The following is a 21,124-nucleotide window of genomic DNA, read 5'->3' as shown; positions in this document are numbered from 1 at the left end:
CTGTCCACTGTCAAATATGTCAGGAGCGAATTAATGATCAATTATTAGAAAATACAAACATGACTCGTCTTCATGCCTGTTTCTCTCTTTTCATTTTCAAGTGTTAAGTGGCCTCTCAGCCTGGCGGACGGCATCCTCTGAGATTTGATCCGTCCTTATTCCCGAGAGTGACCCGATGTACGTGTAAACGCGAATGCTTTTTTTATTTTATTTTTCTCCTCTGAGGACTGTGCAGAATGTGAACATGCTCGATGTACAAACCCAGTATTTCAACCGAGCGTGCTAGTTGAAACAAAGCTTTCTTGTCCGAGGTGTAGCCAAGGTGTCGTTATCTGTCTGAAATGTTACCACGAATAAGCTGATCTTACTGTTGCTGATGGACATTGTTCAAGTTGGGAATAATACTGTTCTTGACTGACTTGTATTTGCACTGGAACACACTGATTTGAGTAAAATCATAGTAAACAATCCAACTGGGTCACCTTTACTTTTATAAAGCTCTGTTTCCTCGTTGAATTAATGTGTATGAAACCTATATTTTTATAACATCAATGAATCACAAGAGAGAGCGACGTCTCCTATGAAAGAGGTCTTTCCCAGCGACGAACCAATCACCTGACTCCCGTGTTAAAGCATCTTTCAGCTCATTGTTTTGCTTTACCGGCCCGAAACTTTCCTGTTTTGGTTCGCGCTCACTGCTCTCATTGAGTTGTTTGTCACAGGCAGCAGTTTTCAGAAGAAAAGAAAGCTACAAATGTCTCTGTACGCTACTTTCCCAGCACAGTGTAGCATTTATCAGCTAAGGAGCGGCATAATTAACCTCAGGCGTTAGTGGAGACCAGCAACAGTTTGTTTTTATTATGCGTTCGCGTGAGATTTCAGTCACGGGGCCAAGCAGAAAGATAGTTACCCGGCGTTTTGAAGAACCGTGTCGGTTGTTTAACAAGACTTACTGCTGTCCTGGTGGTACTTCCAGAATCCTCAAAGACTCTTCTAACCATCTGGATGGATTTTTATATCTGTTCTGTTTCCTATCCAGGGAACTAACGCACATTGGAGAAGTTTCCCTTATGGGCTTTCTGACATAAAGGGTTTATTTTAACCCAAACCGCAATCTTTTCCAAAACCTAACCAAGGAGGTTTGATGGCTAAAATGAAGGAGATTTCTGGAAAAACAAGCAGATGGTCCTGTTTTCATACCTGCTCTAGACACAGTTACTTCTGCATTGTGCCGCCACGCTTCATTGTGTCATTTTCTTGTAACTCGAGCCTCACCATGGCAGCTACCGAAGGTGAAAGGGCACAAAAATCATTTCAGTCGCTTTTGGTTCACTTATTTATTTACACATGTCGCCTTTCGGGAACATAGGAAATCCACTGCTTCATCACAACAACAAAAAGTACGTCAATCAATAAAGACATTTATTACACGCAGACCTTTACAATAAACATACAGTATTTATTGATACAGTAATGCTGTGAATGAAGTGCTTTGTTTTGGCATCAATAAACACAAATCGCTTGTCTCTCCATTATATTTTTCATGATTTATAGAAAGTAGCCTATTTACATGTTGTGATATGTCTCTTACGTTCATACTGCAATTAGCACCCATGTGCTCTTGATGTTCTTGCCCACAGCTAGAAACCTACTTCATGAAAGCACCTTTACTTCAGATATAATCGAGAGTATTAAAAAAAAAAGTCTCTTTTGTTGTACTTTCAAAGTCAAAGTGTGTAGGTGGTTGTTACTCATTTACTCTGTGCCATTCAAGAGACATCTTGTGCGAGGGCACGCGCTAATTGGCAGTTACACTCGCCTGCAGACATGCTGGACTCACTCTGTGGAACTTGTTGCTCCTGTCTCTATCACAAGTGTTGGCCTGTATGTGCAATGTTTGGACTGGCAGTGCATCAGTTTGTAATGGTTTAAAAAAAAATGCTTGGGATGGATTCATACTCGATCAATTTGGCGGTTCGGAGACAGACACTCAGCATCAGGTGCGCAAAAAAAAAGAAAAAAGAAAATGCTTCAAGCACACAACAATGAAGTTCAATCACAAAACTGGCAAACTGGATGTTGTGCAAGGCAAAAGCAAACAAATATCTTTTCACACCAAGACCTCTGACTCATGGTGTGTAAGGTCTGGGTGGCACAGAATTGGGCTGAAATTAGTGACGGGTGAGAAGTCATCAGACAGCCAGAGTCCTTATGTCGCCTCTTTCTTTTCCCTTTGGGCATTCCGGCGAATCTTCATCTCTGTCAACTGGATGTAGCGGATGGCGTTGGTGTCTGGAAAAACAAAGACAGGAAAAGGCTGATTTATTTCCCGCTCCGACAGGAAATGGCGCATCAATTTGCACATAAATCCTCCATAAAGTGGACTCAGTGTGACATAGTAAAGTGGATGCAGGAAATAACATTTGGAAATGTTTTTTCAGGAACTACGACTAAACATGTTTTTGTTTCCAGATACAAGGCCATGCTTTTTCTTCTAATTTATCCGGCGTGTTTTACATGGCAATATGTATTTAAAATAACCAACATGCAGTGACTGTCATGGGACTTAATCAGGGTTTCTTTGATCATTTAAAAAACACATACATGTAATAGAGACCAAATCACAACGATATTTATTTTATAATAATCGAATGGGACACTGTGAGGGAGACCAGCAAGAAGCTAAGTTTGCTTTGTTGTGTTTCTCATAGCTAAGGTTCCTGAAATGAGGCCTTGGGACCGCTGCAGGTCCCCGACAGGTTTCCAGGAGGTTCCCAGAATATTATAACTTCTTTAATTTCTCTCCCTCGATGTTACAGTAGAAGAAGAGCATAATAAGTAACCCTGGGGAGTTTTTGGCCGCTTGTAGTGATATATGGTTACAAGCACGCAGATGACGCAATGTGCATACCTGCCAATGGTCTCACTTCATTCCACTGTTGTTCGGGTGGCAGTGACATGCAAAGAAGCGTAGCAATGTACAAAGAAAGGCAGGGAAGAAGCAGACTGCAAGCTACACAAGAACGTAAACAGTGCAGATGGATCAGCTCCGTAAATGATCTTTGAAGAGAGAAATGCATTCAACACCGTTTTTTCAGACCTCAAAGATTCACACAATGTGTTTTGGTGAGTAAGACTGAAAGCAAACATGCATTTTGTTTGTTGACAACAAAACTCCACAGGGCGTCTTTAATAAGAGGTTCCAGTGTCACGGCTGCAAACAGCTCTTAATATTCTCTGAACATCATTTTTCCTGCCAGTCACCAGCTTTGCGATTCCTCTCCTGTCCTGCAGTGGTGCCAAGTGTTTCCCACCGTCAGTCGTCACCTGACTTCCACACCCACCTGCACACCTGTTTCCAATCCCCTAATTAGCTCTCCAGCATATTTGGGCACAAAACCAATGTCCCCCCATTGGCCTTAAACCCTGAACCCTCAGGGACCTAACTGACGTCACCTGTTAAATGTTTGAGTGTGTGGCTTGAAATGGTATAAATACGAATGGGTCTGCACTTTGCTGCGACAAATCCTGTTACCATACCACCATCATAAAATGTCATGTATAATTTATTTCATATTTTTTACTTCCTTATTTGAACGTCTTCCAGGCTTTTGCTTTATGAGATGAGCGGTAACTGTTAAATAATCGATTTGTTTTTGTCAAAACAGCTTGAATGACAAAATGAAATGGTTGATGAATAAATCAGTGTATTATCGTCTCTGCTTTAATGTGTTTTTATGTTCCATCTTTAACTCTTGATGTTTCTAAGTAAATGTAATATGCCAGGCTTACCACCCATGTGCCGTCTTCTTTGTTTATCTTTTTATCTTACATTTCCGGCTTCCATGCTTCCACTGGTAACCCTGTGTTTAAGGTCATATTGCTATGAATTGTGGGTAATTCCCTGAGGCAAAGTGTTCATAAATAATGGCTGAATTCCATTTATCTGCTTCAGTTTCATGGTTCTGGTATTAGGCATGCCGGCTCACTGACATCTCTTCTTTTCCTACTACGACAAATTAAAATGTCTACTGTGAAAAGGGCCTGTGCATTATATTGAAGCTTCATTTGTATTATGACATTGCTGGATTGTTGTCCCTTAAGCGGCATTTTAATGTTGTCGTCAGGTTGTGCTAATTCGAACAACTTGATATACTGTTTGGGAGTTTAATCTACAACAATGCATGTTTTTTTTGTTGATCCTATATTTTTGTGTAAAATCCTAATATATAAAGTGACCAGTAACTATAGCTGTAAATAAATTCAGTGGAGTAAGAGGTACAGTATTCCACTCTGAAATGTAATGAAGGAGAAGGTGGCCGCAAACCAAATCAAATCCCCAGGTATGCACGTTTGTTATTAAGAACACCACCATTGAGACGGCACTCAGTCCTGACCTGATGGTTCCTGTTTGTGTGACTCCTTCAGGTAGTGCAGGGCCTTCTGGAACTCTCCTAGGTGGTAGTAGGCCACACCGGATCGGTACAGAGCCTTGAAGTTCTTCCCTTCCTTGTAAAGCACCTTCAGACAGTATTCCTTCACTCGCTCGTAGTTCACCAGCTCCATTTGCAGCAGGCAGGCTGGCGTGGGGACAGAAGAAAAGACGGGAGGAGTGAAACAGTTACTGATAATAATGCACGAGCCAATGTTTGCATTTCATACAACAGAAGTGCTGCTGTGTGTTCTGTCAGGCAGCAAGCAAAGAAGGGTTCTTTGGTTAATTCTTGAATGTATAACAAATATAACAACTGAATTTGCTGAGGGGTGAATAAATATACCATCAATATCAAGTGGATATCAAAGGAAAGTGAGGCGGATAGTGGGGTAAGCCTGAGAATGACTCATACTCATCATGAATCATTCATGAGCAGGACTATTCCCAGACTCTTTCTCTGTTGAAAATACAGCAGATACGAGTGTGTGTGTGTGTCTGCGTGCGTGTGTGCGTGCGTCTTACCGGCCAAGCTGTTGTAACACTCCAGCTCTGCGTTCTCCATGTCTCCCTTCTGCTCATCCGTCAGCGTGGTGGACTTGCTCATGGTTGGCAGGAGGGGGGACGGGGGCTTGGAGCCGGTGTCCGGATCCCCCAGCACCCTGCACAGCCCCTTGATCTCCAGCAGAGCGCGGTGATACTTGCCGATCGCCTCTCGGTACTTCTTATCCTTGTAGCACTGGGTGCCTTGGCACTTGAAGTCCAGCGCCCGTCTCACGACGTCGGCTGGCTCGTTGAGCGACGGTTGTTTGAGCATGGACCCACCATGATGCCGCTGCTGCTGGAGCTGCTGCTGGTACCTGGCATCTTTGGTCCGGCTGCTGCTGCTGCTGCTGCTGCTGCTGCTGCTGCTGGGAGGCTGAGCGCAGTGCTGCAGCCTCGGGGAGCCGCCGCTGTTGTCGGTGCGGCCGCCTCTGCCGTCGTGCCCGGCCTGGATCACGCTCATTGTCGTCGATTTTATTTTAAAGCTGCCCTGGCGCCCGGCCGTTAAATTAGCTGAGGACTCTGGAAGCTCTTCTTCACTGCATCCTCTCGGCCGCGGCTACGTCTTCTCTGTGCTCAACCCTTGCGCGATGCGCGCTCCTCCGTTGCAGCCTGTCCTCGTATTTTTTTTTCTCCCCTCCGACGAGCCGATTGGTCGATAAATCTAAGCCAGTGGTCCTATGAGGGTCCTCCAGCAGGAAGAGGAGAGGGATTGATTTCATTATCAGTTTATTTGGAGATAATTCCATCATCAGTTTGTTTGCAACTGGACCCAATATCTCATTATTCTAAACAAGATTGACACTGTTTTCTTTGTGGATAATTGGAAATTCCAATCAGCCTTATTTGTTCTGAATTGACAGAAATCACATTTTTATCACAGAGTTATTATTTTTTAATTCATAATTATTTTCAGTGAAATAAGATTTGCTTAATATAACTTAATATATTTTATGTTCCTTATCTTGTGTTTTGTATCGGTTTGTATTCATTATAGCCAAACAAAGGCCAAATAAAACCTTTTTTTTATCGGATAATGTAATTATGAACAATGGCTAATTTTATCAGATTTCTCTGAGCCATCTATGGAGTTCCTTTTGAAATGACAATATTTCATCCCCCTCAAACTAAATACGATCTACAGTAAGAGGGGGACCGTGAATAACAACCCCCCTCCTTCCTTACACTTAAATATCCCTTTCAGTCTCTCGCCCTTATCGCAAATCGGAGGAATGCAGTCATCTCCACAAGATGAATCAGATCATCCAGCCTGTCGTCTCTCGCTCGAGCAGCCCGCAGCCCGCAGCCCGCCTCACCCAGACTGCTCGCATTCTGCGCACCCGCTTTGAACACACTCGTGACAGACTCCAGCCCTAACAACAGGCTATGATGTCATTCAAACCGGGGTTTATTCGGGGTAATGTCGTTATGGGTCTATATTATGAAGAGGGGAGCAAGGTGATGAGTACGGCCGTCCCTTTTGCCCTGACAAAAGAGCTTTTCATGTCGACTGCCATTTGATCAACAACACTCTGTCTGTGTGTGTGTGTGTGTGTGTGTGTGTGTGTGTGTGTGTCTGTGTGTGTGTGTGTGTGTGTAGTTCGTGTATTCACCATGCTTAAATCCATCTGTCCTGTCACAGTCACAGGGCAGTAAACTCAGCTGTCTGGGTGTGTCTCTGGAATTTCAGCTCTCTGGAGCAAATGCTGCTGATCAGAAATAAAGACCACGAACCATGAAAGCTGTTACATTTGACTGATTGCGTAATGCTCAAACTGATGCTTGTTGTTGCAATATCACACGCCTTTAATTGGAATATATGCAGTTGTTGTCGTGTATGCACTCATGCACAAATCCTTTTCTACGTCTCTGACACAATTTAATTTAAGGGTGTTTTTTTTAAATAAAAGTTCAAATACAATATTGCTAAATTAGGCAAAAAAACTACAAATCATTCAGATTAATGATGAGATGTTTGCGTGTAGCCCATGGGGGTATACAATAATAATATAATAATAAACAAATAATAATAACAACAGTAGTGTTTCTTTCTAAATCATGTTCTTGTTCATTGAAATTAATTAAGGACGCTTTATTCGTGCCCTTTTATTCCAATTTAACCAATTAAAACGTTGAGACGACGTCATCAAACTACGACCGGAAGCATAACAGAAGACGTCTTTTTTGTGAGACAGTTTGTTTACATCATGGCGGCGTTGGATTTCAAAGGTAGCTAAAATCAGCGGTTTATTATTTGTCAGTTATCTTTGCAGTAGTGATATTTAATATAGAAGCAATATTCTGTTGAGATATGCTGCTGCGTAGATCTACTGATGGCAGGTTCCAACTATATGTGTTCGTGCTAGAAGCTAACTTTAGCAACCATTAGCATCTCCTCCGCTTTTATTAGCATGTCGGCTAACTTAGCTAATGTTGACTGTCAACAATAACTGTCACTACAGCTTTTTAGTTCAGATAACTGGGAACGTTACTCGAGGGTTCAGCCGTTATTAGATATCATAAGCAACATAAAGATAACACAAAAATTCACAAAACAAAATATTTTATATCCTGAAGATCCACCTAAAGAAATGTGTTGGTGATTAAGCTCTTCTGAGATGCTTACTCAGGTCTTACAGTCCTGATGGCAAGTTCCTGATCGAAGCTGTGATTCATTATCCTCTTTATGTACACATGATGATGTGTATAACATTAGTGCCTGCTCCGTCCATGCCTTAAAAGTGCTCCGCAAAATCCTGATATCATTTTGAACCTCACATATAACCAATGTAAAAAGATTGGACTGCCCTCAGCTGAGGACGTTAGTTAAATTTTTTTTTGGTTCAATTTGCAGACAACCTTCTTGGGATTTCCTGGGTGGACAGCGGCTGGGTCCCGATTCTTAACCCTGGAAATGTACTGGACTACTTCTCTGAGAGAAGTAACCCCTTCTATGACCGAACCTGTAATAATGAGGTCGTGAAGATGCAGCGGCTTACTCTGGAGCATCTGAAGTAAGTTTATATCACACACAGTGCAATTTGGTGCTATAAATACATTTGAATTAAAGGAATAAAGTGTCACATTGATCTAGAGTGTTGATACTGAATGCATTGTAAGAGTCATGCAAATAGACAACACCAACACAGATATTGCAGTTATTAACACTTGATCTGTTTTAACGGTCAGAGAAATATTCACTACAGAGCTGCTAGTTGTCGTGATGAGTGTCAATAAAAAAAGCTAACATTGTTTGTCTTATTGTCAGTCAGATGGTGGGAGTGGAGTACATTCTTCTTCACGCTCAGGAGCCAATTCTTTATATAATCCGGAAACAACAGAGACAGTCGGCAACACAAGGTGAGCACTGCTCACTGAGCAGTGTAGCGTCTGATTGCTACTGATGCTCTACAAAGTGCATGTATATTACTGTTTGATAATGATACATTTACTCATAAGCAGCCTGATGAATTGGAGTATCGATGATGCAGTTGACCACACGTGTCCTCCCTATCATTATTATCCAGCAGCAGAGTTCATATGTTTTTAATTGAAATGCCAGATTTGTGATTATATGAGTTAATACTCATGGCTGTCACACAAAAAATACACACAATTGTTTATTTTAGGCTCTTTTTTTAGGATATTATTGCCACTTCCACTTTATGTTTTCATCTTCCAGTGATTCCTTTGGCTGACTACTACATCATAGCAGGAGTGGTGTATCAGGCACCAGATCTGGGAACAGTAATCAGCTCCAGAGCGGTGAGACTTTATAGTTTGATCCTCTTAAATACACTTGGAGCAGAGTATTATAAATGTTGTTTCTGGTAGATTTATATAACACAAAAATCCTGTCACATGAATCTGTTTTAGCTGTCTGCTTCCCATGGAATCCAGTCTGCTTTTGACGAGGCCATGTCATATTGTCGCTATCACCCATCCAAAGGATACTGGTGGCACTTCAAGGACCAGGAGGAGACAGGTTCAGTTTTTTGCAGTTCATTTAAATGTACATTTGACACATTGTTGTGGTAGTGTTATTCAAAGTGAGATAGTTCCTGGAAAGCAACAGGTAGTGAAGACTACAAGAGCCAAAGTTGTGGTGTCCTGCAATCCCACGGTCTTAATAGTAGTTTAAGCTGAGCAAAAGCTGATTAACTTCTTTTTTAAATTTTTTTTTAGAAAAAAACAAACCCAAGTCGAAGAAGAAAGAGGAACCGAGTTCCCTGTTTCAGAGGCACCGTGTTGACACGCTCCTTTTAGACCTCAGGTCAAAGTTTCCACCAACATTCTACCAGGTACATGTTACATCGACACACAACACTTATTCATGTCAAACGTTCGCCATCTTTTCTTTAGAAGCATCCGGTCATACAAGTCTTTTTCACATTATTGTGATTGCCTCTAATAATGTTTTTCTTTCTGTGATTTCAGCCCAAGCCTGGTGAGAAGCCAATTCCAGGTAAGACCTTAAAATAGTTTAATTATATTCACATCCTGAAGTTACTTAAAAAATAAACGCTGATAGAGCTGTAAATTAGGTTATATTATATGGTTTTCCATTTTTATTTAGTGGCATTTTGTGGCATTTTCGCTTGTGGTGGTATTATTATTAACCTTAAGTTTATGTATAACCATCAGTTTAACATTGTCTCAACATTCAGAAATTTCAACATGTGACATCTAAATTTCAAAGTCGAGATTCAGATTTTGATGATGTTGTGAAGATATATCCACAAACTCCACAACTTTTCCTGTGATCGTGTGCTCTTGTATCGCAGTTGAGGTGAAGAAAGAGCCCGAACCCCCCGCAGAAGCTGTTAAACAAGAGGAAAGGGAACCAGCCACAAAGTCCTCCGCCCCAGCTCCGCCAAGCAAACCGCCTCCTGAGAAGAGAGCAAGGCTGCAGTGAGAAGAACAGTTATGCTTCTCACACTCTTGGAAGATGGAGCAAGGAAACGTAGGGTCCTACAGCACTAACCAGCTTGGGAGTATTTCTGTTCCCTTGTCAAATTTGAAGATCGTCTGCCCCTCTGCTCATTCGATCAGTTTACAGGAGGCTAAGAATGAACTGGCACAAAATAATGCCAGTTGCTTGTCTCCGTGCCAGTACTACTTTTACATCGTAACCTAAGTCTTGTGCACGTGATCAGTTTGGCATCATGGACATTTTCGGCAGCTGTGCTACAAACAGGGCTTAACTGCTTGATGTCAGCAGACATTTAGCAGTATTCACAGAGGATGAGGGTTTTTTGATGATGAGCCGACATCAGCATCAGTGTCGGTTTACTGTCGACGTCAGCATAATATTTGTGTTGTAATCATTTCAGAGGACAGTTTAGTTCCCAGTGTGCTTTACAGGGTGATGTGTCAGAATGCGTCATCTCATCTGTAAAGCACAAAGCTTCTTGACTTCAGCACCTCTCTCTAGTTACAAATACTTTCATCTGTTTTTTTGTAAGGACTATTTTGTCTGTGTTTTTGTATTAAAATGTATCAGCTACTGTATGGTTTGGGTTTTGATTGTTGACAAGAAATAATCTTGGGTCTCGCTTGATCAGTGTTCTGAACAGTATCTATTTCTCTCTCTGTCTTTATCTATCTATATGTACACATTTCAGAGGCAAATATTGTACCTTTTACACCACTACATGTGTCTGACAGCTGGAGTTACTGGTTAATTTACAGATAAAGATTTTACATTAAAAGCATATAAAACACAATGCATTGTAAATAATTAATGCAGTGATTACCAACCTTTTAAACTGGTGACCCCTTTAAGAGAAGATCAGTGTCCAGTTGAGACCCTTGGCACTTTTTTTTAGATGTCTGAGTTGTTTGCAGGTCCACAAATTACGCTCAGATGGTTTCTTTCAAGGTCCAAAGACACAATTATCAGTATTTCACAAAAAGGTAAAGATTAGGGAATAAAACAAACAAAAACAAATGTGTGACTTTATTTTGCCTTTTAGGACCTTTCAGTATCAAACTACCAACCCGTGTTATGTTTATTTAGCTGTATTTGTAATTCCTGAGTGCTTCCATTACGGGTGGTTTTGGTTTATCACAAAAATTAGCAGCAAGTGAGAGAAAATGTGAGAATGTGTCCAGCAGGTGTTGCCATTTGGTCCGAGCTCCTAATTGCCCGATGATGCATTTGATTTCATGCATTTGTCTTTCTAGTCACTCAGGACATACTATTATTTCACCAATGGGAAAGAAAGAGGGCAACAAAAGATTTAAAGCACAAATCAAGGTGTATTATTTTATTTAGCTCCCATGCGTACTACCCGTAGGCTGTTGCGACTATCGCTACTACGTATTACGGAGGCCACGAAGAAGAAGTTTCTCGCAGGGCGTGGTGGGATAGCAGTCTCCTCACAGTGGAGGACTGAGAACAGTGCCCCAGCTGGCTGGCTAGCAGCAGAAGAAGAAGATGGCTGCAGAGGGGATTCTCAGGCCAGTGTCTGAAAACAACAGAGCACCGTTTGTCATGTTCAGCGACGACTAGCCAGCGTGTCACCCGGTTCCGCCCGTATATTCGTCGGAGGGGACAAGACAACATGGGGTCGCAGACTCTACAGATCCTGAGGCAGGGGGTCTGGGCTTCAGTCACAGGCGGATGGTACTACGACCCCGATCAAAACACATTCGTCAACGCTTTGCATCTCTACATCTGGCTGTTTCTGCTATGTTTCCCCTTCACACTTTACATGGTGAGCCGTGCTGCGTTTGTTTGTTTTAACCCCTTTATAATCCCGTTGTTTATGTTTTTTTTGTCTTGACTGTTGACACCGTTAAGGTTAGCTGCCACGGGGATACTAACGGGTCGGTCCCTGTCTATTATCTGGAGCGGAGACAATGTAACGTCTCACAGAACTTAACGAAACGCCACGGAAAATGTCCACGACACTCAAAAACGTTTCGTAAAACTAAAGAACGTTGACGTAGTTACACGCAGATAAAACCTTATTTTGCATGACACAAATAATAATAATCTGTAAATGGCTGCCCCCCCCCCCCCCTGAAGTGAACCACCACATAGATGGGACCAGAATGCGCTTTTGTGTTTATTTCTGTGGTGCAGTTCAGATCCGTGAGGATATGATTAGTGGATTCCACTGTGTCGGGCTGTAATCAGTGAATTTAATTCCCCCCCCCCCCTCTTGTATCTCGTTGTTTTCCTCCTGTCGGTGGTGATTTGCGGTATCACCAGTTTGTAGGAGCTCCCAGCTGTGAACTGCGAAGAGCACCAGCTGACCAGGATGTAACAGTAATCTGGCAACTTCAATGTCCAAGAAGCAGACTCCATTGACTGGCTGCTGTTTGCTCACTTCATTTGTCACAAGGTGTCTTTGTTTTTGTTTTAAAGGCACTGCTTTGTGTTTACTTTTGCACAGCAGTAGCTCGCCCTCTAAACTGTTTCAGGACCTGACACCTCCACATACGTTATACTCTACTTGTGCCTGTTATTTATGGGCTGTTTGTCCAAATAGTTCAGACTCCAGTACAAGTTGTAATGGCAGTAAAATCATTGTGTTTTTAACACAGCTTTTTTTATTTTATTTACTCAGGTCAGGAAGTGGTTGTTTGCTACGCCTGCTAACTTCTATATTGAGAAGCTAGTGTTTCAAAAAAGGTTTGTGGTTTCCGTTCTATTCCTGGAGTGGAAATGTGCTGGTCAGCTCTGTGGTTTATGTCGAGCCACAGATCTGAGTGGTGCTTCACAGATGCAAGCGGTGGGATGTCTCAAGGACAGCAGAGCTGCAGCTCAGGCACCTTGCGGTAAACACACAGGTGTCTCCTTCCTGGGCAGCTTCACAACTCGAAAGAGACATTTCAAAGATGATTGAATGCTGTAGTTTTTTTCTTAACATGCTGGCGTCATAAATAATTGGCTTAATGGTCGCGATAATGCATTCAATCATTCTCTCAGCTGTGGTTCGGGGAGCTAACCTGGATGCAGTAGTTGGTTACAGTTCCAAGATTATGAATCCTGTCCGCGCTTGATCTGTCTGCTGAGAGGAATCATTTAAGAGTAATATACAGTCAGTGTCATCCTATTCTTTCTACATTATCAGATACCTTAAATTAACTTCTACTTATTTTTCTAATGCCAGGCACTGCAACCAAGCATGGCGATAGTGGGAATCTACTGTGGCGTTATTGCTGCCATGTTCCTGCTGCTGAAGACGGTGAATTTCCGCCTCCACCATGCCCTGGATGAGGGGGAGGTGGTGGAGCACCAGGCCAAGGAGAGTCGGGGCAGCAGAGGTGGCACCGAGGGGGCGAACGATGTCGGCGTCACCCGTCGGCAGGACAGCAACGGCCCGGGGTAAGTTCATGTCTCGCTCGGCCCCAATGGGGGACGCGATCTCTGGCGACGTCGGACAAAGATGCTCCAGGAGTGTGACTAAGCTGCTCGGATGATGAGGCAGAAACAATTAAGGCTGTGTAGGAGTTTTGTGAATTAGCTGGAAGATGTCATGCTTCCTGACCAATGATGGCGAGGAGTCACATGGAGTTATTTAAAGGCGATGTCATCTGGAGCTGAGGTGAAAGGTCTGGTGCTCCAGTGGTGAAAAGACACCGGTTAAATAAATCACTTCAGAGGCTTCCAGATAGAGCCAATCGAGCTCAGCTGTAACGGCAGAAAGGATTGCTACTGTTCCCCGTTATTTAGTAGAATCACCTGCAGAAAGGGAGAGAGAGGTATTAAAGACAACATGCATGCTTAATCACCAGTGCATCCTGTGGGGAGTTTACTTCCAAAGGATTCAGTTATTCCCTTGTTCAGTTACTTTTAGATTTTAAAGAATGTGTGCTTTTTAGTGTGTTGTTGATGAAGCATACTTGAAGGTGCCCTGTGGAGTTTTCTTGGAAACAGTATTTCTTTTAACATTCAGTGTTAATGTTGCATTGTGGGATGTTTACGTGTGTTTCCAAAATGCAGTATTTCACTAGAAATAGTAAGCAGTTTCAGGTATTGTTGGTTTCGTACTACGGTTTCAAACATACTAAAAAAACATCTTGAAAACTGGATAAGATGTTAGATTGTTGAATTCCAGACGCAGCCATTGTTTGTGTCTTTAAGGCCTAACAAACATGTCGATGCGAATGCATTTCCTCCTCGATAAAACACTTTCAAAGCCAATTTTTTTTGTTTTTAAGATGTTTAAAACCTGCATGGTTTACATTCAGGTTTACTCATCACGTCACCCACATTTATGTCTGGGCCCACTCACAGAGCATCCCTCCATTTAACTTCATTTCAGTTGTAACCCAGGATGCAGCTGGCTTTTCATATATTCTCACTTTTTTTTATGCTCCGCTCCGATGCTATGGCACATCCGTTGTTGGAGTGCTATTCATGTGTCGTATGTATAGACGCATGAATACCGGCTCATAAAGTATCATGATAGAACTTGTCATACCTCTTATGCCACCGCTTCTTTTGGAGAGCAAATGATCCGACTCGATTTTGGATCATCTTACTGCTTACATTGATATCTCTAAAAACACTGAGTATCCTCAAAGCACAAACATTTCCATGAGTAACCCATGTGTTTTTAGAGTGTGTTGACAGTGAAATATGTGCTAAATGATGCTGTGATTGGGGACATTAATGAGCTCATAAGTATGAGGGTTATTAGAAAAGCCAGTGAGGTTCCGGCGTTTTACTGCCGGAGATGTGACTCATGTTCACATTCCAGAGGGAGTGCTTAGCGGGACGCTGAGAGAAGGGAAAGGCAGCGAGAAGAGTGAGACCTCCCGACCACAGGGGCAGTTCCAGCTTTGCCCACACAGCTGGAGTTACATTCCGGGTTGCTTGAGTTTACAGTAGAGCAGCCGAGCTGAAGTTGATTAAGGTGTTTCTTTTGCACCACCGCCCACCCGTGTTCCCCTCACTGGTCCCTTTTAGTCTCCGCTCATCCGCTCTGTGCGCTGTCGTTCATCACTTGTTTGTGTTGTGGTTTGACCCGTTATGAAATGTTTTTGGCAAATAGAAATGATTTATAGACCATCGCTGGCAAGTTGCTTGTTTCGACATACCGAACGGTTATACAAGCACGGCCGGGACAAAAATAGGCCGGGACAAAAAATCTACATGGATGCTTTCGTCTGTTTTTGCTCCTTCAGTTGATTTTCAAAACCATAACAGATGTAAAATACAGGCCTGTTTAATAAAGTTACATGATAGGTTCAGCTCTAAATTGAGTCAGGTGTGAGCCAACTGTACGTCATCCGAACAAGATGAATTGCACTCTTCAGTCTGTGCCGTCCATTCAGATTTAAGGGAGGGGGTCCGCTGTGCCTGTACTGGTAATACCAATGTATACGTGTGTGTGTGTGTACAGGGACCCTGGTGGGGGTATTGAGATGTCAGACTTCATCAGGCAAGAGACTCCACCAGTGGACTGCAGCTCCAGGAACTCCTATATTGGGTTGGAGTCTAACCAGCAGGTAAGCGGAGCACTGATCTGCTGCGTACCGAATACTGGGCTGAATATAAGATGATTGTGATTACAAGACCCACTGCTCTGCTCCTTCTTTTTACGGAAGAGGAGATAAATATACATGCATTGGTGACTAAATGGACAATCAATACTCTTCAAACATAATCAACGGATGAATACATATTTAAAAAATAATAACTACTATATAGTACACTATGTTTACTGTCCACCATTTTATTTGAGTGTCCAAATTCAGAGTATGCACTTTACTGCCCTCAAAAAAGTCCCTCAGTGAAATGAAGAAGTATCCTTGGCGTGTAGCGATCCTGCAATGCTTTGAATTGTGGGGTTGTTGATGTACAAATTGCAGTTGTACGACACCGCAGCACGCTGTCGTAGAGGGAGTTAATGACTGTCAACAAGGGAGACGAACCGTCTTTTGGAATACGATGTCGGCCCCAATTAAGCAGAACAAACATATACTTTGTGATTGAAACACACGGAATTTAGAGTCCTAAAGTAGTAATTTAGTGTCAGACGTACATACATACTATTGTGTTTGCATTTAACGACAATTGTGTGTTCGTGTCAAACTGAACTACGTCTGACTCGTATGAAGCCAAAAGGAGCAGTTTATTCACAAAATGTGATTAAATAATCAGTAAACGACTGCGACACGCTACAGGGAACAAACTTTAATCTTCCCACAAACAAGCGTCATCTGCTGAGTCCTGACTGCTTTCAAACCTCCTCCTGTTGTACTGTGTTTACTGTAACCCATCCAAGATGCACAAAAACAGGCCAACGCAAGGAGTCCAAGTGCAAGTTTAAGATTGGCTTTTGTTATTGCTGGACAAGAGGAAGTAGCTGCTTGTGTGTGTGTGTGTGTGTGTAGAGGGACCTTTTCATTAGGTATGATCCTCACGTAGCTTGCCGTCAGCTGATATCTCCATAAATATTCAAAGTTATTTTGCCGTTTTGTTCTGTGAGATATATTTAACCTCTGAATCCCCGCGGGTGCTGTGCTCTACGTCCTTGAGTCGCCAATCAGCCCGCATGTTCTGCTCAGCTGCTGTGTACCGACTGTGGAGGGGACGCCAAAACGTTTCTTTGCGATGTCAGCGAAGAAGCGCCGGCTGTTTGCATTACATAGGCTGCGTCTTCTTTTGGATGTTGTGTTCTCGAATGATCACACGTCTCTGATGGACATTTAACTCCAGAAAGTAGCTTTTGATATCCTGACAAAAGGCTTGACTTATCTTCTTACGCACATTTCAGATTGCATCCACCCATGGAAGAGCAACAGGAGCTAAAGGTGACTATGATTATCTTCTCATGTTTACTAAAATCACTGTCCTTTCTGTCCGTGTAAGAACTTGTTACAAACATGTTACTTTGGTTCTACGGTCTTCTTTGTGACCCTGTGATGCATCTTCGTTTCTGCGGGATCACCACATCCCTGACCACGATCACCTCGGCTGCACGGGAGATGTGGTCTGACTCAGCGTTACTGTGACAGTCACACTTATATGAGGCAGCGTCAGACAGCAACTGTAATAACCAGCATGGGAGTCATTTTTCAGGAACTCCTTATTGGAAAGCTGAGAAGAAGACAATAAATCCACCTGCAGCTTTGCTATTGGGTCCAATGTACTGTGTTTGAGTGAGGCGGCTGTGTGTCGTCTGAATAATTCAGCGAGTCTGTTCGATGGCATTCTAATTAGCCGGCCGTTTGGGATGACAGGAAGCGGTTGTGAAGTGGGGACAATGGCTCTGCTGGGGTTTTGCTTTTTAATCTTCTTCCCTTGAAGGATTCCGTCCGCTCAGACTGTCCATCACAAACTCCCAGGAGGTATCGCCGAAGAAAGACTCGCAGGATTTAAGGAGCAGTGATTGCAAAAAACAGTTACATCTTTCTTCAAACGTTATCTTCAGGGAATCTATTCAGACGAGGTCGTGATATTTGGGTGTTCCAGGTATACAACTTGTAGCACCTCCCAGAAGAAGTGATTGTGAGAATAATGCAGGGCTTTCTATTTCTTTATCCTCCTTTGACGCCAGTTATGTGTGGCTGCCCAGGGTTAGTGGTTGTGAATGTATAAATAATTGATTCAACTTGTCATCTCTTAATTGCTTTCTTCCCATCTTCGCAGGAGATGTGGGAAAGACTTCAGATGACATCAGTTTGACTCTTGTCGAGAGCTGCAGCCACGATCATGGTAAACACGCATGGCATTCGCATACAAACAAAAACCTTTCTCGTGGTACTGGCTGTGGCATTTCAACATCGTCCTCGAATGTTTCTGTTCTTTGTGTCCGTTCAGATCTGCTGTCAGACACAAAGATGTACTGCCTTGTTCCCAATGACTCCTTCGCGTCCATGCAGCCGTCAACCTCCTTGTGTCCTTCGGAGCTGTCCAGGGAGCCTGCTGATCTCTGTAATTCTGCTGCTTATCACTTCAGCCTGTCGCACTCCTCCTGTGACACAGAGGTGACCACTCATGCGTCAATGCAATCTCAGAGCTATAGGAAGGAGCTCCGTTCTCGGGGCCTGCCCCGGACCTCTAGCTCGGCGGGTTCTGCTTTCCCTGACCCGTGTCTACCAGACTTCACTCTGTACCCTCCACCCAGGAGAGGTGGCCTTGACCCTGTGTGTGAGCTGGAGGCCGCCAGACCTCACAGGCCAGGGGTGTGTGGCAGAGACGGGGCGGAGCGGCTGTACCAGCAGGACCAAGCTGTGGCCTCCGCCTCGGGAATCGAGTGTTATAGGCACAAAGAACCACGCAGAGTAGCCCGCTCAGCCTCCAGGGAGGCCGGGGAGGGTAGCTCAGGACTCTACCAGGTGGAGGTGGGTGGTGGTGGGAAAGGTTCTGTTGGAGGAGGAAAGTCCCAGGGAGGGGAGCGCAGTGCTGATAGCCTGAGGAGTTTGAGTACTCGCAGTAGTGGCTCCACTGAGAGCTACTGCAGTGGCACAGACAGGGACACCAACAGCACGATCAGCAGTTTTCACAGTGAACAGACCAGCTCGACCCATGTGGAGAGTCTGCTCTCACTTTCAGGGGATGAGCGCGTACGGGACAGAGGAGATGCCGCATCTGCACCCGCAGACGGTAGGACTTCAAGCCTCGGCAGCAGTAGCTCTCGAGGTCTGAGCAACCTCCCCTCGAGGGAGGCCAATAAAAACCCTCACGCCAACGAGCTGACCGCTAAACAACCTGCTGACACGCCGTCGTCTGCAACCCAGGAGCTGGCGGAACCTGGCAGGTGCCAGGAAGAACCTGGCATCAGGACCAATGCTGACGGCTCGACAGGTATAGCTGCCCCCGAGCAGGAGCAGGTGAAAGGCGACGGTCAGCCAGAGTCAGCCACCATTGTTCAGAGGACTTCCTCCCTGTCAACAGGGCGCAGTGGACGCCGGCGGACTGGCAAGAAAAGGGCCAGCAGCTTTGATGCCAGCCGTCACCGGGACTATATGTCCTTGCGTGGCATGGCCAAGCCTTGTAGTGCTGTGTTTACTGGGGGTGGAGAGGAGGACTCCAGTGACCAGAGTGAACTCAGTTGTGCCTCCAGTCTCCACTCTACCCAGCACCTAAGCACAGACAGCTCGTCGAGCGCCACTTCCCGCTCCTGCCACTCATCAGAGGGCTGCTACAGGGCCCTGAAAGCCAAGCACACTGCAGCCAATGCAGCCGCGTCCTCCTCCAAAGGAAAAGCCGCGGCAGCGTCCGAGGCAGGGGTGCGAACCGAAGGGAAGCGGCGCAACTCCCGCCGTACCCCCAGCACGGGCAATGCCAGAACGCATGCCAGAGTGTTGAGCTTGGACAGTGGCACGGCCGCCTGCCTTAATGATCCCAGCCGCCTCGGAGCTCCGGCGGGGCCCCGGCCCCTTACCACCTCCAAGTCGGACCTGGAAGCCAAAGAAGGGGAAGTCCTAGATGCGGCATCCCTGCTGGGTCGGGCCTCCCAGCTGGAGTCAGTGACCCGCTCCAGAAACAGTCTGCCCAATCAGGCAGCTTTCACTGAGCCTCAGGATGCCGCTGCTGCTTCCCTGCGGGGTACGTACCACACACAGCGCTCTGACATACTGTACACATTGCATTCTGTCTGCTTTACTAGTAGCGTTTGATGACAAGTCCACATTACAGGTCTTCTCTGAAATGTATCACAAGAAATGTTTAACCCAAATCCACATTTAAAAGGCCCGATTACTACACTTGACATGCACTCTATTTTGTGAATTATCAGCAGAACTGCATCGTACTGAAATGGCTCCAGACAGAATACAGTCACTATTAGCCTACGTTTGATATTTGTGCTTGCTTTGCAGATTCAGATTGTTTAAAGTGGTAACTGGATGATGCTTGTGTATGGAACATACTTAAACTTGAAACCATATATCCTGCTCACTTTACTGGAAAGCTGCTTTCTGACCTATCACCAGGAGCATATGCAGAGAACTGCCGAAATTGAGTGTTTTGGGTGTAGTCCCCCAGACATTAGGCTTGCTTTATTATTGTGTGTGAGAGATGTTGTCTGCCTCTCTCATTCAATGTAACCATGGTGAGTTTCCATGGAGTGACAATTCTGACCTAAGTGTAGTCTTCCTTTGTGTAGATCACTATTAGCATGACGGCACAGTGTGCTCTTTGTGCTGAGGTTAGACAAACGGCAGCTCTCTTATTAGTGTCATACACACCGAGTCACACATCGACACTTCTTCCCCCACATTCTTCGTTTCTTGGGTCTTGTTCTTTGGCTCCTGTGTATTGTGGACATTTTACACGACGTTGGTTGTTTCTTAGCTTTCTAGAGTTTGCACCTCCTGGGATATACAGTGTGAGAGGCAGGATATGCCCGGGCATGCCAACTGTTGGTCGGAAAGATTTCATAATTAGTGATTCTTGCTGTCTGGATGTGTGGTTTATAGAGACAGGTGGTAAAACGGAGCGTTGATTAACGCTATATTCACATAGACGGTATGAGAAAGATCATTTCTATTTTGTACATTGAAGCATTTTGTTTTCTTTGTTTGTGCTACTGTTAGCATGTGTTTTAGCATGTCACAGACAGACCTTTAAATTGCTAAATGAAATTAGAACTTCTTCTGCATTCGCTCCCGTTCCCACGAGCTCTCGTCCAGTTTGCCCAATGGTCATGTCATTAAAACAAGACGATGCAACTTTTGATGAAGACCTTCCACTGTGGCTGCAAGTCGGCATGATGGTCAGTGCTAAAATGTCTGAAAGTAACATAGTTATTAGGTCAGCAGACTGACTCAGCAGTTATTGAGCAATATCTCTTTAATGGTTGCTAACATTAGGCACCATGAGCTACTGGTCATACCAGACCATGTACAGCGTTAGCAGCAAAACCCCCAGTGTGCAATGAATTGAGTGAGGCTGTGTTTTATCACGTTGTGAATTCAACGTTTGATTTGAAAGAGGAATGTGTTATTTCATCATTCAGAAGTTACATTGTCTTGCTGTGAAGCAACTGACTCAAGAGGATCTTTGGGAAATGAAGTGTTTCATTGTCGTTTATTCACCACTTGTGGCCTCAGCACGTCCCGTGCCAGCGTTGTTCTGTCTACCGTGTTGTAGTGGATGTCTTGTTCTTAAATGGTTGCTCTCATTCCGGAAGACAACTCTTCCATTGGTCATCCAAAGTTCAAGCAGCAGGTTTTGTAATT

General features: G+C 44.1%; 3 protein-coding genes across 4 annotated transcripts in view; 2 read left to right on the top strand and 1 right to left on the bottom strand.

Moving 5' to 3' along the window:
• Positions 1–1,363: 1,363 nt before the first annotated feature.
• On the bottom strand, positions 1,364–5,519 carry ttc9 (tetratricopeptide repeat domain 9). The gene is made up of 3 exons (XM_079286310.1): positions 4,958–5,519; positions 4,398–4,580; positions 1,364–2,292 (listed from the first exon to the last, which is right to left on the bottom strand). The coding sequence occupies exons 1-3, from the start codon at positions 5,436–5,438 to the stop codon at positions 2,210–2,212; spliced, it is 747 nt and encodes a 248-aa protein (XP_079142436.1). The 5' UTR covers positions 5,439–5,519; the 3' UTR covers positions 1,364–2,209.
• Positions 5,520–7,175: 1,656 nt separating this feature from the next.
• Positions 7,176–10,435, top strand: med6 (mediator complex subunit 6). The gene is made up of 8 exons (XM_079286492.1): positions 7,176–7,204; positions 7,830–7,989; positions 8,244–8,335; positions 8,658–8,740; positions 8,852–8,960; positions 9,161–9,276; positions 9,413–9,440; positions 9,760–10,435. The coding sequence occupies exons 1-8, from the start codon at positions 7,183–7,185 to the stop codon at positions 9,888–9,890; spliced, it is 741 nt and encodes a 246-aa protein (XP_079142618.1). The 5' UTR covers positions 7,176–7,182; the 3' UTR covers positions 9,891–10,435.
• Positions 10,436–11,431: 996 nt separating this feature from the next.
• Positions 11,432–21,124, top strand: part of pcnx1 (pecanex 1) — a 28,687-nt gene continuing 18,994 nt past the window's right edge. For both annotated transcript variants that reach the window (XM_079286573.1, XM_079286572.1), the window contains exons 1-6: positions 11,432–11,694; positions 13,099–13,313; positions 15,337–15,442; positions 16,714–16,750; positions 17,589–17,654; positions 17,760–19,490. In XM_079286573.1, the coding sequence (XP_079142699.1) occupies positions 11,542–11,694; positions 13,099–13,313; positions 15,337–15,442; positions 16,714–16,750; positions 17,589–17,654; positions 17,760–19,490 (2,308 nt within the window). In that variant the 5' untranslated portion in view covers positions 11,432–11,541. The remainder of the gene's footprint in view (positions 11,695–13,098; positions 13,314–15,336; positions 15,443–16,713; positions 16,751–17,588; positions 17,655–17,759; positions 19,491–21,124) is intronic.

This window comes from Melanostigma gelatinosum (genome assembly GCF_949748355.1).
Source record: "Melanostigma gelatinosum genome assembly, chromosome: 16".
Lineage (NCBI taxonomy): Eukaryota > Metazoa > Chordata > Actinopteri > Perciformes > Zoarcidae > Melanostigma > Melanostigma gelatinosum.
Note: the sequence above shows the minus strand (reverse complement) of the source record. Positions and strands in the feature narration are given on the sequence as shown.